Here is a 14649-nt window from a genome sequence, read left to right as displayed (position 1 = left end):
GAATAAGAAAGAAGAGCAAACGACTACATCGTTGTCTCTTCTACCGCGTCTCTCGGATGCAGGTTTTAAAACGGTATCGACGCTTTGCGGCTGAATTCAGGAGAATGGGGCGATACAACAATCCTGAGCCTCAGCTAACATCTCTGCTAACCCCGTTAGCAGGCAACTGACAGATCTCGCGAGATTATTCTATTGCGTCATCTTTATGAGACGCGCGTACTTCTCCAGAAGCAACTCGCTGGCTAGCTAACGAGCTTGTTTTTGTTTACAAGAATGGCGACCTCTAAGAAAGGGAAGAAAGTTGTTAATCAAGAAGAACTTCGACGGCTAATGAGGGAGAAACAAAAGCAAGCCAGTGACAAGAAACGCGTCGAGTCTCCGTTTGCTAAATACAACAGTCTCGGCCACCTCAGTTGTACCCTGTGCAATGTGCAGGTGAAGTCCGAACTACTGTGGCCGGCGCATGTTCTTGGGAAACAGCACAAAGAAAAGGTTGCTGAGCTGAAGGGAGCAAAAACTCAACCGGTGACACCACAGAGTCAGCCACTGAAGCGGAAAGCACCCGACGACGAGGACGTTAAAGGAAAAAAGGCGAAACCCGCAGCGGCTCCTGGTCAGCCTTCGTTAGGACTGCCAGGAAATTTCTTTGAGAAACCCAGCGAGAGGGCAGCTGCTTCTTCACAGAAGACTGCAGGACTGAGCCTGCTGGCTGGAGTCTATGATGAGGACGATGATAATGAAGCTACTGGGGAGACAGGTGAACAGGTGGCCACACATCCGCCTGCTCAGAAGGATGAAGCTGCAGGACTACCAGCTGACTTCTTCGACAGCTCCATCCCACCCACGCCTGCAATCTCCCATTCAGGCTCCATCCTCAAAGCAGACGTTCAAGAGAAGATCCCAGAGAAGAAAGACAACACAGCCGAGGCGCTCCCGGAGGGTTTCTTCGACGATCCGGTTAGAGATGCCAAAGTGCGCAACGTGGACGCTCCTAAGGATCAAATGGACAAGGAGTGGGAAGAGTTTCAAAAGGAGATCCGACAGGTGAACACAAAGTCCGAGGCCATCGTGGCAGAAGAAGACGAGGAGGGGCGACTTGAACGTCAGATTGATGAAATTGATGAACAAATTGAGTGTTACAAGAGGGTGGAACTACTGAGGGACAGACGGGATGTGGTGAAGAGCAAGTCTCTGCCCAGAAAGCAGGAACAAGTGGACACTGGCGACAGCACTGAAGAAGAGGAGAATGAAGAGGAGTTGCTGGGGCTTTTGTCACAGGACTGGAGAGCCAAAGGAGCTCTGGCCTGACTTTCTCTTGATATGTGTGACTGACCTCAGTTTTATTCAGAATATTGTTATAGCCTTCCTCGAGGTGGATGCCAATATGTTCCAGTTTCCAAAAACTGTGAAGTTTGTGAAAATGTCTATCAAATCTTTCTCCCTTTGTATATTTCAGACTGGATTGGATATAATTCTAGTAAAAGACCTGATTGCCACAGACACATGAGAATTGCCACTTTGTCTTATGACACAAGGGAATCCAACAGTCAAACCTTTAACTGTGTGTTTATTCATTGGTGCTCAAACAAAGACATTCATAAAATCTCTCATTTGCATACAGTAGCAGCATGGACCCAAAATCTATCCAATGGTGGCCAAAGCCAGCTAACCAATGTCCCGCAAAAACAATTAGTCGCCTACGTTAAGTTATAAATAATGCGTTCATGTTACATAAAAAGGAACATGCAAAGCACAACAGAATAAAAAAATGCAACATGTTGGATTATGTCTCTAAAGCAATTTTTTTATCATCCCAACCCCATTTACAAGGTAACTGGATTAGATTACATTTTTTACAGCATACAACAAAGTCTGAATATGACAAATTTATGATGTAAGTACAACATTATTAGGCCATTTAAATGGCATAAAATGAGTCTAGTCCAGAGTGACGATCAGTGCTTCTTATACTACCTGTTACATATTGTGAGCTATGTCTTCTGCCTTTCCACTGCAATTCTACACAGGTAACATCTAAATCATTTTGTTATTGCTACATATGCCTCATGAGTTACGGCTTTAAAAAATCTTTTACATGACTTTAAGTGTTCGTAGCCCTTCAAATCTGCAAAACATCAGGAAAATGCATAAAACAGAACCACAGTCACTAGATATACATGTACAGATGGATAATATACATGATCCAAACCATCTGAATAAGGTAAATGAGGAGGGGGAACAATCAAACTTGTATCCAGCGTAGAAAAGAGCATACAAAAGTATGTTTTTGGAGAAGTTAGGAAATTGTCTAAAACCAAAACAAAAGCCTGACAAAGCTGTTTATAGTAGTCATTTGTAAACATTCATAAAATTCTATCTCATGTTCTATAAATAAAGTTTACGTGAGTTGTACCAGGTGCCGGCAGGAGGAAAGTCTGCTATACACTGACAGTTACAGCCTCAGTAAAAGCTAAATACACAAAAACTTTACATCAAGATGAGACAGGTGGTCCAAGGAACGAACAAACCAACCAACAAATAAAGACAAGTACATGAACACTGCAAGTCTTAAGATTCAGGGTAAAGCATGAGAGTCAAAATAATTCACACTTATTTTCCATGGATTAATAATATAAACCGAGCCATTTGTTAACATAGGAGCTGGATGTTCTATATACAGATACTCATTTGGATTGCTGTTAAAATTTAAGATGCTTTGGGGCTGACACTGGGTCGAAATGGACTCGAGGATGGGGAGCGAGTACGGGGAATGTCAGTGTCACTTTTTCCACAATCAGTATGATAAATATTCAGTTCAGGAAAGTGCAGCAATTACAGAAAAGAGGCGGAAACCCCAAACCCCACAGACCCTGCTGGGTATTCAATACTGTTCACTGCTCTCGGTGATGATGATGTGCTCACAAACCTAAAGCAGCTCTCAGCTCCTTCAGCGAATACTTCTGATCCCCGTCAGTGTCAAAGCACTTGACGATACGATGGCTGGGTGTTGATGTTCCAAATATTTCCCTCAGGTCCTCGTAGGTCAGACTCAATGAATTTTGTTCAGCATCTGTCTGCTGGAACATGCGTTCCAAGTCTGTAACAAAAAATATTTTAATTACAAACACAAAATTTGTACACTTTGGAAATATTTAATTTTCTGCTAAAAGCAAATGAACAAGTTCTGAAGCCTCCTCACTTCTGTCCTGTTAGTTTGTTTTAAAACATCACATAGCTTATTAAGATTTAAAGAAAAAAAAATCATAAAGAACATCAGGATTCAGATTTATAATTTTAGAGTTAGAGCCGAAATACAAGGCATATACAACCACCAACAAAAAGTTGCCCAGTCTTCAGCAGATACATGTACTGCACATATAGTGACTGGATGGAAATGCAAACTGCATTTTCCTAATTGTAAACAAATATGGTATATAACTGCCATGGTGTGGCTCAGTTTACCACACAAAACTGAACCTGTTTAATCCAGAGGTTGTGGCATCACTGCTTAGAAAGTGACCGCTCACAGTAGTGTCCTTCTTCCGTCCTGCAATCAATACCTGCACTCATGAAATTCAATTATTTGCTCTTAATTATGTTTCATTTCATGCCAGGACATTTGACAGAAATCTAATTTCATAGGTTTAGAGCAGCGGTCCCCAACCCCCGGGCCTCGGACCGGTACCGGTCCGTGAGTCGTTTGGTACCGGGCCGCGAGAGTTGAGGCTCAGGTGTGAAATGTATAGTTTTCAGGGTTTTTATTGGTTTTCAGCGTTATTTTGTTATCGTTTTTATCGTTTACTCGGTTTTCCTTGGTCTTTTCACGTGTGTTATGAATAAATTTTCTTTTTTTCGGTACCGGTACTAGTTTTATTTTGTTGTATTTATCCGCGACACCTTAAAGGCCGGTCCATGAAAATATTGTCGGGCATAAACCGGTCCGTGGCGCAAAAAAGGTTGGGGACCGCTGGTTTAGAGCACGTCCACACATTTACAGTTTTCTAAGAAAAATGCATTTCCGCACCACTCTAGCATTAGGAACCCTACAACTGAGTCTTTTAGAAATGCCTGATATTAGGTTTGCTAGTATGTGTGGGATGCTAAAACATTCTTCTGGACACAGATCATTTTCATATAAGTGTGGATTTAGCCTCACTGTACTACGAGGATATGAAAGGACTGCTATGGTTTTGTTCTTGCAGCGCCTCGAAAGCTCATTAACGCAACGTATCCCTTTTGCTGAATCAATGCAAAAAAAGTATCAAAATAAGATTAGGGGATTATGCGCTGGGCTATTTGTTGGCTGAAAGGTAGTCTTATCATCTTGGTAAGGTTGCCAGGCAACAAGCAGAAACTCCTTTCATTACAGCGAAGAATCAATCGTCTCATTTAACTTCACAATAAAGCCAGCGTGTGTAATTCCCAATATTTAGATTTTTTTCTTATGAATGCTGAGATATGTATTTTATAGTGTTAGAGCGCACCTGTCAGAGAACCGATGCCAGGCAGTGACACCGTCTTTGGACATTTTGTCCAAATATGTCTCCTCGAGCGGTTTGCAGTTAAAAAGGGAGGATGCCTGCTCGTCTGTGGCTCTGTCAGCGGGGTGGTGATCTCTGTCAGAAAATACATAAATAAAGAAGACATAAGCATTAAAATGCAACACGGGGCAAATATGACCTCTGTGGTAAGCTCCCTTTTGTCTACACTTTACCCTGCACATCCCCCGGTGTTGCTTTGGTTGTTGTAGCTTCTTTCACCGCCTCAGTTGCTGGACTTTCACTGCTGACTGCCGCTTCAGGTGCTGGGTCATTGTTGTTCAACTGTACAGCAGAAGATAAAATAAAAAGTGCTTACAGTGTTCCTGTAAATCCTGGTATCAACACAATGCCACAAAATCATCAAATGGAAGGGAAAAAAAGGCTCATCATATTACTGACTCTTTGTTTTGAGCCGTTCTCTAATGAGGCCACTCTCTGATGAAGATCTGCCACTGTAGAGAGGAGGATGTGGATCTGCTCATCAGTCCATGTGTGGTGCTGCTCCTCTGTCTTGTTAACCTCACTCATGGCTTTTCTCAGGTCTGTTATGTCCTATAATGATTAAAAACAGTGTACCTTATATGACTGCTGCAGTCATGGTATCAGGTAGATGGAAGTGTACAATTACTTTCTGTGTGTCTTTTATCTTCCTGTTGTGCTAATGAAAAATAATGTGGAGAAAACATTCTGCAGCCGTCTCGGATATTTGACCTAGTTTCACTCTGCAAACTAAAGCATCTAAGCTCCCAAAATAGATTGGCACTTGTTTCATGTATTATGGATGGAAACACAAGGCATGAATCCAAGAAATGACAGGACCTTCTTAACCCAGCAACTCCGTCAATGTAAGCTTGACAAGAACTGCAAAAGCATGCATGCATTCGTGGTTTAACAAGTTAATCTCGCTGTGGCGAAGTTCACCTCAGCTTCTGGTTTGGATCTGTGTAACAGTTAAGCAGATCAACTGACATTTCATCGACTGAAACGTCTTGGTCATGTCTGAGTAGATATGTCTCAATTCTGAGTGAGACTAAAAGTACATTAGACAGCAGGACACCAAGTTATTTAACGCATTCATTCCAGTGCGCGCAGTACTTGTTTTATGCGCACACCTGTCTCTATACGTCCATACATAAATAATAAATAAGATCTGCAGCCTTCAGCAGCATTTGAAGGGAGCAGAGATGTAAATAAAAACAGACAAGCTGTCAAACAACATAAGTGAAATCCAACTTTGACATTGACTCATAAAATAATTTTTCAGCTTTGCTCATGTGAAATACTAAAGCTTGAAGCCCTATCCTATTTCTGAAGGAATACAGCTACTGATTATTCTGTGATGGTTGTCAGCAGCCAACACTGCATTAACCCTTCAATATTTGTGAAAAACAGCTGGGAAGGCTATACTCATGGACCCTTCTGCCTCTCACACAATTTATCAACATTGAGAAACAGTCATAACTACTGAGACACTGAGATATATAACCACTGGCTACTTTATTAGGCATATCTTGATAGTGCCAGCTAGGATCCCCTTTTTCCTTCAGAACAACCTCAGTTCTTAGTACATAACGAGTGGTTATTTGAGATACTGTTGCCTTCCTATCAGCTCGAAGCAGTCTGGTCATTCTTTTCTGACCTCTGGCATTTTCACCCAGAGAACTGCTGCTCACTGGATATTTTCTCTTTTTCACACCATTCCCTGTAAACCCCAGAGATGGTTATGAGGAAAACTCCCAGTAGAACGACAATATGTGAAATACTGAGACAAGCCCATCTGGCACCAACAACCATGCCACATTCACAGTCACTTAAATCACTTTTATCCCCCATTCTGATTCTCATTTTGAACTTTCGCTCATCTTGACCATAACGACATGCCCAAATGCATGAAGCAGCTGCCACGTGTTTGGCTGATGTTCCTAAACATGCAGTTGAACAGGTGTAACTAGAGTGGTCACTGAGTGCATGTGGATGATTGAAAAACACAAACAAGAGGGTTGTGTACATTCTAGAAGGAAAGTAAAAAATTACAAATAAAAATAGTTAAATTTAAGTGACTAAAAATTAGAGCAAAATATTAAAGGGAATTTTTTCTGTTCTCTCGTTTGCTTAAATCTGCATAATTAACAATTAAAAAAAAAAAACGTAAAACCTAATTGCTTATACCTATATACACTTTCTGAATCAAGTAGCTTTAGCCATTTTCGCTTCAGTTTAAAGACATTTTTTCCTCAGAAATATTAAAGATATCTGTGCTCCCTGACATGACACTAAGACAAAAGAAGAAAAACTGAGTGTTTAAAGCAGTCTCAGATTTTTTGCTTTCAGAAATTATTTGCGCATTTAATGTAATTATTACCTGAAATCTTTCCCAGGTTTATTATCAACATACATTAATGTAACTGCATGCAAACAATGGCCAAATAAGGGAAAAGTACAATTAGTCAACTTCAAACATACACAAGCAAGAAGTACAAAAGCAATCTGAAAGTGTGAATGTGTGGAGGAAGTGCTTGTAAGATCTGATATGCTCTTTAGTCACAACATGTAGTTGTACCAACTGTCAGTTGTTCAACCAAAACTATTACAAATGTCACTGATAAATTTACCACTGTCTCCTTCAAGTCGTCATCTTTCTTCTGAGTTTCAAGAGCAGCCTGCATAGTCTTCACATCGTGTTGTACACTTGTAAGCGTGCTCCCAATTGTAGCAACACTCTGGAAAAGAAAAATATTCGTAAAGTCACTTCTAACAAAATTTTTAAAAGGGGGAAAAAAGTACAAGGCATCTTTTTTCTGTTTTTATTACCCTTTTCTTCTCACCTTTTGAAGCTCTTCTACTGTTGTTGGAAGACTAATTAAATCAGCAGCGGATTTCAAGTTGGCCTTTAAATGGTTTACAGCAGAGTCCAGCAAACTGATCTGTACGAATAAAAGACACAAACCATCCATGCCTCACTTTATTAGGGACACCTAACAAAAAATGCAATCTAATAGAACATCCCTCAAATTTACCATCACTAATGTTATAATATTCTGTTTGTTTTACATATTTAAAACAAATGTATGTGGTGCTTTTGGACTGTATTACTATTACATTATTATACTAGGTATGTTATTTTGTCCATCTTGCTTTGAATTTGAATGTTTCAGTAAAAATTTAACATGTTCGTTACTAAATTACTAAAAAGCTGACGTCTTAGTCTGTTGACTACAACAAACTAGCATCTTTATATATTCAATCATTTTATCTCAGCAAACCTAAAATTAAGACTAAAGAGACTAAATAAATGTAAAAATCTTCTTCTGTGTTCCTACCTATTATTTCAGAAAATTAAAAAAAAAATCCAATCCAATTTGTAGGAACATAAATTATGCATTTTTTTTTTACAAGTTAACACCACAAATTAAAAAAATATACTTTAACTACTACTGTTGGCACCACTTCTATTTCATGTATTATATCTGCAATTTCAAAAACTTTTCTAAAGCAATTTTCAGCTACATGGCATGAAAAGTGCATCATCCTGAGTTAAATCTCACTTTATGTTTAACTACCACTCAGTAGCTTATCATTAACAGCTCAGTTTTGTATGTATGACTGAGTAAATGTCGAGGTGGTTTCAAAACCTCCAGACAGACATTACGACTGACCTTTCGGTTCATTTCTGTCAGATTGGACCAGAGTTTGTTCAGGCCTCTGCCACCGTTCTCAATATCATCAAGCTGTCTCTCCTTGTTTTTCAGGTCCTCGCTTAATTTTGGTATTTCACTTGATGAAACCTTCTGGCTGGATTCCACTGTAACAAAAAACAACATAAGTGTTAAAATAAAGGAATATGTGACTGTTTAACTAGTATATAAAATGCTTGTGTACAAAGTACAAGACCTTTTTTTTCCTTTTCTTTTCAGTGATAACAAAAAGATAACAAGGTTTGTTTAAGAGTCTTACTGCTGTGCAGCTTTTCTTTGAGGGAGTCCAAATCTTCTTTCAGAGCAATCTGCATCCATATGAGCCCAGCACAGGCCATGACACAGGCAGCTAATATGATGAACAGAAACAAGGGATAGCACACATTGCAGCACTGTGTGTAGCTTCTTCTGTAAAGAGAAGAAACACAGTAACGTGAGACCGCTTTACAGCCGCACACATTCTTCCATTTTTAATGAAGGAGATATTTTCAGAAGGCTGTGTGCTATGTTAGCTATGTTATGGGAATTATGAGGATTACTTCTAAGCAATCATGCTTCAGAAATCTGGATGGGTAGATTCTATACAGTCAATGATTTTCCTGATGCTCCGAGCACAGAAGCAGGAGAGTGAATTGATCTGACAATAAAGAGGTTTTCTTTTAATCTCTGCACTATAAAGGCAGTGTGCTCGATGGGAAATGATGCTGAAAAACATATTTATTATTTTTACATTTTCCCATGTATCCCTGAAGTTTACAAAATAGTGACAAGCCAGTCCCAAAGCATGACACATTAAAACACAAGCACACGTTATTAAAAGTGAATTCAGAGGTAGAATTCACTTTCAGATTTTCTTTAGAAACTCAAAGTGAATTTAAGGCATCTTATTAATGAGGTCAAATACGTAGGAAAAAAAAACATGCTAATTATACACACGTAACAAAATCTCGTTAAACTGCTCACTTACTTCCCAAAGTTGACTCCGCCGTTCATGCCGTTGAAGTCGTCATCGTCGGAACTCGAGTCCGACTCCGAGTCCGGAGGCTCGGTTCGGAGAAGCCGGTGACCGGAGCCCTTTTTGGTCTTCTTCCTCTTGCTGTCCCCGAGACCAATCAAAGCATTTAGCTCCTTCCTCTTCTTCATCTTCTTTTGAGGGGTCAGCGAACCCGCCGAGCCCGATTTAAACCCCACTAAATCCAATGTTTTGTCCAGTTTGGTAGATGTTAAGTTTACGGAGCGGAGCTAAGCTAACTTAACGTCCTTTTGCTAGCTTAAATTTCAACCAGGCAATGGTGCAAACAGATAAAAACACATCGGTTTTTGGATTCTTTACCATACAAATAATACACGAACAAAGTGTTCGGTGTGACGTTACCCTCCGACAAATAAAGGAGCTTCTCTAAAATAACTTGTTCAACGCTCTACCGGTTAGCTTCCTCGGCTAGCATCTGACAGCTTGCTAACGTTTGCTAACGCTGGTCGCCGCTGTGCTCTTACAACATCTCATTGAGTTTTAAAATTTGCTGCTCCGACCTGTGTCATTTCCGAAACACAGCATTCAAGTGTTTAAATAAATCAATACAACCTGTCGGTCATATCGTAAACATATTTCCAACAACAATTTGTTCTGCTGCCTGTGTTGTTTGGGTAGGGCGTCCCAGTAATCTCACAGCTCATTGGTCCAAAACGGTGCCACTTCCTGCGCTCCGTTTTGACAGGGAGCGAGCCATGGGAGCAAAACACCAGCCGTCCCCGACAGACAGACAGCAGTCGCACGGTCGTGTCAAAAAGTGACAGATAATATTTAAACTGTTGTAAATGACTTATAATCTGTCACTGTGAGCCAGGGTTTTGCAAAACAATGAAGACCGATAACAGTGGAACACAGAGTAGGTGCAATAACGCTGAGTCATATATATATATATATATATATATATATGTGTGAAACAAAATATTTGATGGAGCTTTAAAGAAAACAGACGACAGTCTATGAATATTTAATCATTTGATAACAGTCTATTATATACTTTAAAAGCACCTGTTGTCTTGTAATGTTCCTACCTTTCATGCTTTGCTGAGGAAGGTTACATGCAAATGTGTCAGCCAATTGATTCAGAAAATCTGGTCATAATAGTTTTAACTCTGTCTTCTTTAACTGATAAGTGATGTTTTCCTACTTCTCAAAACACTGGAAAATTTCACGGTGATTTCACTGATGATTGTATTTTTGTGTTGTCTTTTGTTACTTTTTTGTTTTTTGGTTTCAAGTGGACTATAATGACTGAAATAAATAAAGTTCACTTCAGTTCAGGATGTAAATTACAGTACAATAATTAAGAACAGTGTTGTGCACATGGCACACATAATTTAAATATCAGATAAATATAATACAAAACAAACACACATATGTAGAACACTAGATTCTGGAAATTATTTATTTACAGACTGAAATGTATGTATACCTGTAAACATGTCGAGTTTAACAGTAGAATGTTGCACATTATATAAATACAGTATGTTGTATATATTATATTTTGCGTAAATTGCCTAAATAGTATCATTTATGTAAGTTATATGTGAGTTTATGCTGTTAATTCACATTATCAATTATTATGCCAGCCTCTATTTTTTTCTCTCTCTCTTATTTTGTGTATTTGTGATAAAATTGGGACAAAGTTTATAATAGCATAACAATAGGGGTTTATATGTTAACTTCTTGGTTCTTTCATTTTTCCATGTTTTTAGATGAGTCGCTGTTTTAAAATATAGGCTTTAATAATGTTGCTAAAATACAAATCATGATGACATTTTATAATTAACATGGAAAAAATTCTAATTGCAAATTAAAGATATGCTGTTTAACAACAGGAGGAGTTGTTGTGGTTAAAAAATAACTTAGTAGACACTTGCATCCACTTACACCTACATTAGAGATTGTACTCGTTCAGTTATGATATTCTTTTATAAGATCCTATTTATACACTTTAAAAATAGGGACTTAAAGTAGTGATCATTTTCATCCACAAATAAAAGAGTTTATGCTTTTTGTTTTGTTTTTTTTTAAATTATTTTTACTTTTATTCCCTCAGCAGTATTTACTTATTCATGTATTTATTCTTTTTTTTTTTTTTAAATGGTAACATTAATGATTCTGGGCAAAAATTAAAAATTAAAACTACTACCAGGTAAAATGAATAACACTGATTATTTTTCACTCACTGTGCACTGCTTTGCTGGGAAACATTAGGTTCTGGCTTTCAGGTGGATGGTATATTGACACCCACTTACACACTAGTGAAGATCATCACACCCCCTGAAGGGAATGGACTCCCCAAGCAGGACAACATACCCTGTCAGCCAAACCACAGAAAATACTAAGGAATGGCTGAAGGGTAACAATAATAATTCACTAATATTCTAAATAAATATTTAAAGGAAAAATCTTTAATTGAGTCAGAGCATCTGGGCAACATTATTCTCACTGCAGGATTAAATTCCCTGAAAACTTGGCTTCAAATCTTACAATTCTCCAAAGAATTAAATATTTATGAACAAATAAGCAATGATCAAAGTTAAGGCAAAGAAGAAGAAAAAACCCCTCAAGTCTGCTCTGTGTTGGTGATATTTTATCAATGTCATCATATTTTGATGGAAAATGTTGCCAAGTTGTGATTTGTTAATAAAAAAAATTCCACGCTACCTTTTTTCCTCACAGGTTACCTGCTGTGTCAAACAAATGAGAAGACTAAAGAAGAAATACGTTAATTACAGTTTCCCTCGGTCGCTTTGGTTCAATTCTCACAGCACAAAAGTCATTCTCACTACTCTTACTGCAGTGCTCCAATCAGTGACGCATTTCCTCACTTACATTTGACATTTTTACACACACTGCTATTGTTTCTAGACAGACTTCACTTCTAAAAGTATTCGTTACTGCGTTCACACACTTCTACCTTGAATCTGACAGCTCATCAAAACAGTTTGTACTTTTGTCACAAGTCTAGATTGCTCGCTTTCCCGAATACTGTCCAGTATTGCATTAATTTTTTCAATCAAATTACTTTAAACTTTTTTCAGATATTTGTGAAAGAATAAATGCAGTAACACACTGTCAGAGGTTTTCTTGCAATAAATAGAAATGCTCCTCTGCATAGTTTGCAGGCAACGAGTTGAGTTACTGTTGCCTTCCTATCAGCTCGAAGCAGCCTGGCCATTCTTCTCTGACATCAACATTGTACTTTCACGCAGACAACTGCTCCTCACTGGATATTTTCGTATTTCAGAAACCCTGGAGATGGTTGTGCAGGAAAATCCCAGTATATCAACAATGTCTGAAATACTCACACCAACCTGTCCGACATTCCTTATTCCGATGCTCGGTTTAAGCCTCAGCAGGCTGTCTTCACCATGACTACATCTCTAAATGCTTTGAGTTATGCTGGATTACTGTAATGAGCAGTGGAACAGGCGTGCCTAATAAAGTGGTTGCTGAATGTATGTTGTTGACTTTACTGGACTGTACAGTAGTTGATACTATGTTCTCAGTATTTATATTCTTTGGCTGTTTTCTGTTTCTGAGCAGTATTTTGCTTTTCTTCATCAGTTTTACAAAGTTTTTTTTTTTAAATCCTTCACATTTCATTTCCAGAATTCTTTCCAAAGTAAGTAAGGTTTTGAGAAAAACCTCAACATTTCAAATACTCAGTCTTTAAATGGTAGTGAAAGGTTTTTATTCATTCATCACAGAGTTGAAGCGATTGATGGACTCTTCATGCTTTGACAAATGCCAAAATGTTTGATTGTTGGAGTGTCTTTTGCACAGGTGAGCTCTGTTATGAAAAATTAACTGTTTTGAGAACTGCACGAAGAGTGGTGAGTCTGACTTCTCTCTTATGAGAATTGAGCCAAATCAGCCTTGACACAGGCTCTAAACTCCCAGTCACAGCCTGCAAACAAAGGGATTTACTGCCACTGTGTCAAAGACCACAAGACACCCGCTGTGGGTCACATGACCATGTCCCGACAGCTCCCAGCTGTTTCTGCACTGGTGCTGTGCGACACTGCCTATTTTGGTATCAATCCTCTACCAAGTAAATACCAATACTGATACTTCCATCTTATTAAGGCAGCTTACGGAAGGTGTTGTGTCAGATCTAATGAGATGTTAGATGATTATTATATGTATTATTTCATTATTACAATTAATAAATTCTGAACACATTTTAATGACCACTAAATCTCTGTGATTCTTTCCACAACAATGAGTAAACACAACAAAACACACCATTCAGCTCCTCATATTTCGAAGCTGTATTTTTTGCAACTCGCAGAGTTGGAGACCTGGAATGTAAATGTGTCTGTCTCTAAACAACTTTGGCCCAAATTCTGCTGTTTAAATGTGAAATAGGCTATAAATAAAATAAACATGGCAGTCAACACAAAAAAGATGTCCGAGGTTTATTTTTTCATTTCTAAAAGCAATAATTTATTCAACACAATTCAGTGGGCTACAGACTGACCCTAGAGGATAGAAACAAAGTATTGGTCCTATCATGCTAGTATTAATCCAATACCGATACCAGCATTGGTATCGATATTACAGATATTTGCCTTTATTTGCCTTATCGTGTTGTGGATCAAAATCAGAAAACATGTATATTAAGATCAGGGCCTCTGCGAGTTGCAACGGTCTGTGATTCATAAATTAAATATGTTTGCCGTACTGTGGCGTAGAATGAAGAAAAGCTGCAAATCCTCACATCTGAGAAGTCTGATACAGCCTCGATAAATCATGATCCACATTAATGTTTACAATTATTCTACAATCTGCAGCAGGTTAGCTCCTTGCCAGAGTTTTTCTTGTTTGCATAATATTTTCATGAATTCAACTCAAACTATAAAACACAGTTTAAGTTTTTGTTTCAATTTGTCACTTCCAGCATGGGGTCTTCCAGAAATCCAGCTGACCTGGAGTGCTATTGGGCTGACCCAGCAAGACACGTGAGTAGACGCTGGGCCTCTGCAGACTGGCCTTTAGCTTTTTCTTTTCTTTTTTTTTGCACTGAAAACAGACTCCCACTGGTCTGCTTTTGGCTTTGAAATATGTTCTTTTATGTGTCCGGCCCCCATACTAACACAGTACAATACTAATAATAATGATACTGAAAGAAAACCCCTACACTGGATGAATTTTCTCACACACAAAGGGACTGAGATGCTCCTTAGCACCCCAGTATGAGTTGATTATTGAGTGCAAAAGATGAGGCCTACTGCTGATGCTTTATTATCCCCGAGAAAAGAATTTCTCAAGGCAATGCTTGTCAGTGCACAATAATAGCACGATGCCATCCACGGAAATACAAAGCTTATATTACCATAGCTTAGACAGACTATGTGGCTGCCCTGTTATTTAA

At 38.6% G+C, this 14649-nt stretch overlaps 2 protein-coding genes across 2 annotated transcripts; one reads left to right on the top strand and one right to left on the bottom strand.

The window, feature by feature from the left end:
• The first annotated feature begins 273 nt into the window (after window positions 1-273).
• Window positions 274-1781, top strand: znf830 (zinc finger protein 830). Its single transcript, XM_084911520.1, has one exon. It carries the CDS (start codon window positions 274-276, stop codon window positions 1306-1308), a length of 1035 nt encoding a protein of 344 aa, XP_084767646.1. The 3' UTR covers window positions 1309-1781.
• LOC146367700 (EF-hand calcium-binding domain-containing protein 14-like) lies at window positions 1551-9925 on the bottom strand. The gene is made up of 9 exons (XM_084911519.1): window positions 9204-9925; window positions 8496-8644; window positions 8198-8343; window positions 7367-7465; window positions 7154-7261; window positions 4941-5093; window positions 4715-4823; window positions 4485-4616; window positions 1551-3097 (listed from the first exon to the last, which is right to left on the bottom strand). The coding sequence occupies exons 1-9, from the start codon at window positions 9377-9379 to the stop codon at window positions 2919-2921; spliced, it is 1251 nt and encodes a 416-aa protein (XP_084767645.1). The 5' UTR covers window positions 9380-9925; the 3' UTR covers window positions 1551-2918.
• Between the last annotated feature and the right edge of the window lie 4724 nt (window positions 9926-14649).

This window comes from Perissodus microlepis, chromosome 18 (assembly GCF_051167445.1).
Source record: "Perissodus microlepis isolate ML-2025 ecotype Zambia chromosome 18, ASM5116744v1, whole genome shotgun sequence".
Taxonomy (NCBI): Eukaryota; Metazoa; Chordata; class Actinopteri; order Cichliformes; family Cichlidae; genus Perissodus; species Perissodus microlepis.
This window is presented reverse-complemented; position numbering and strand designations above follow the sequence as displayed.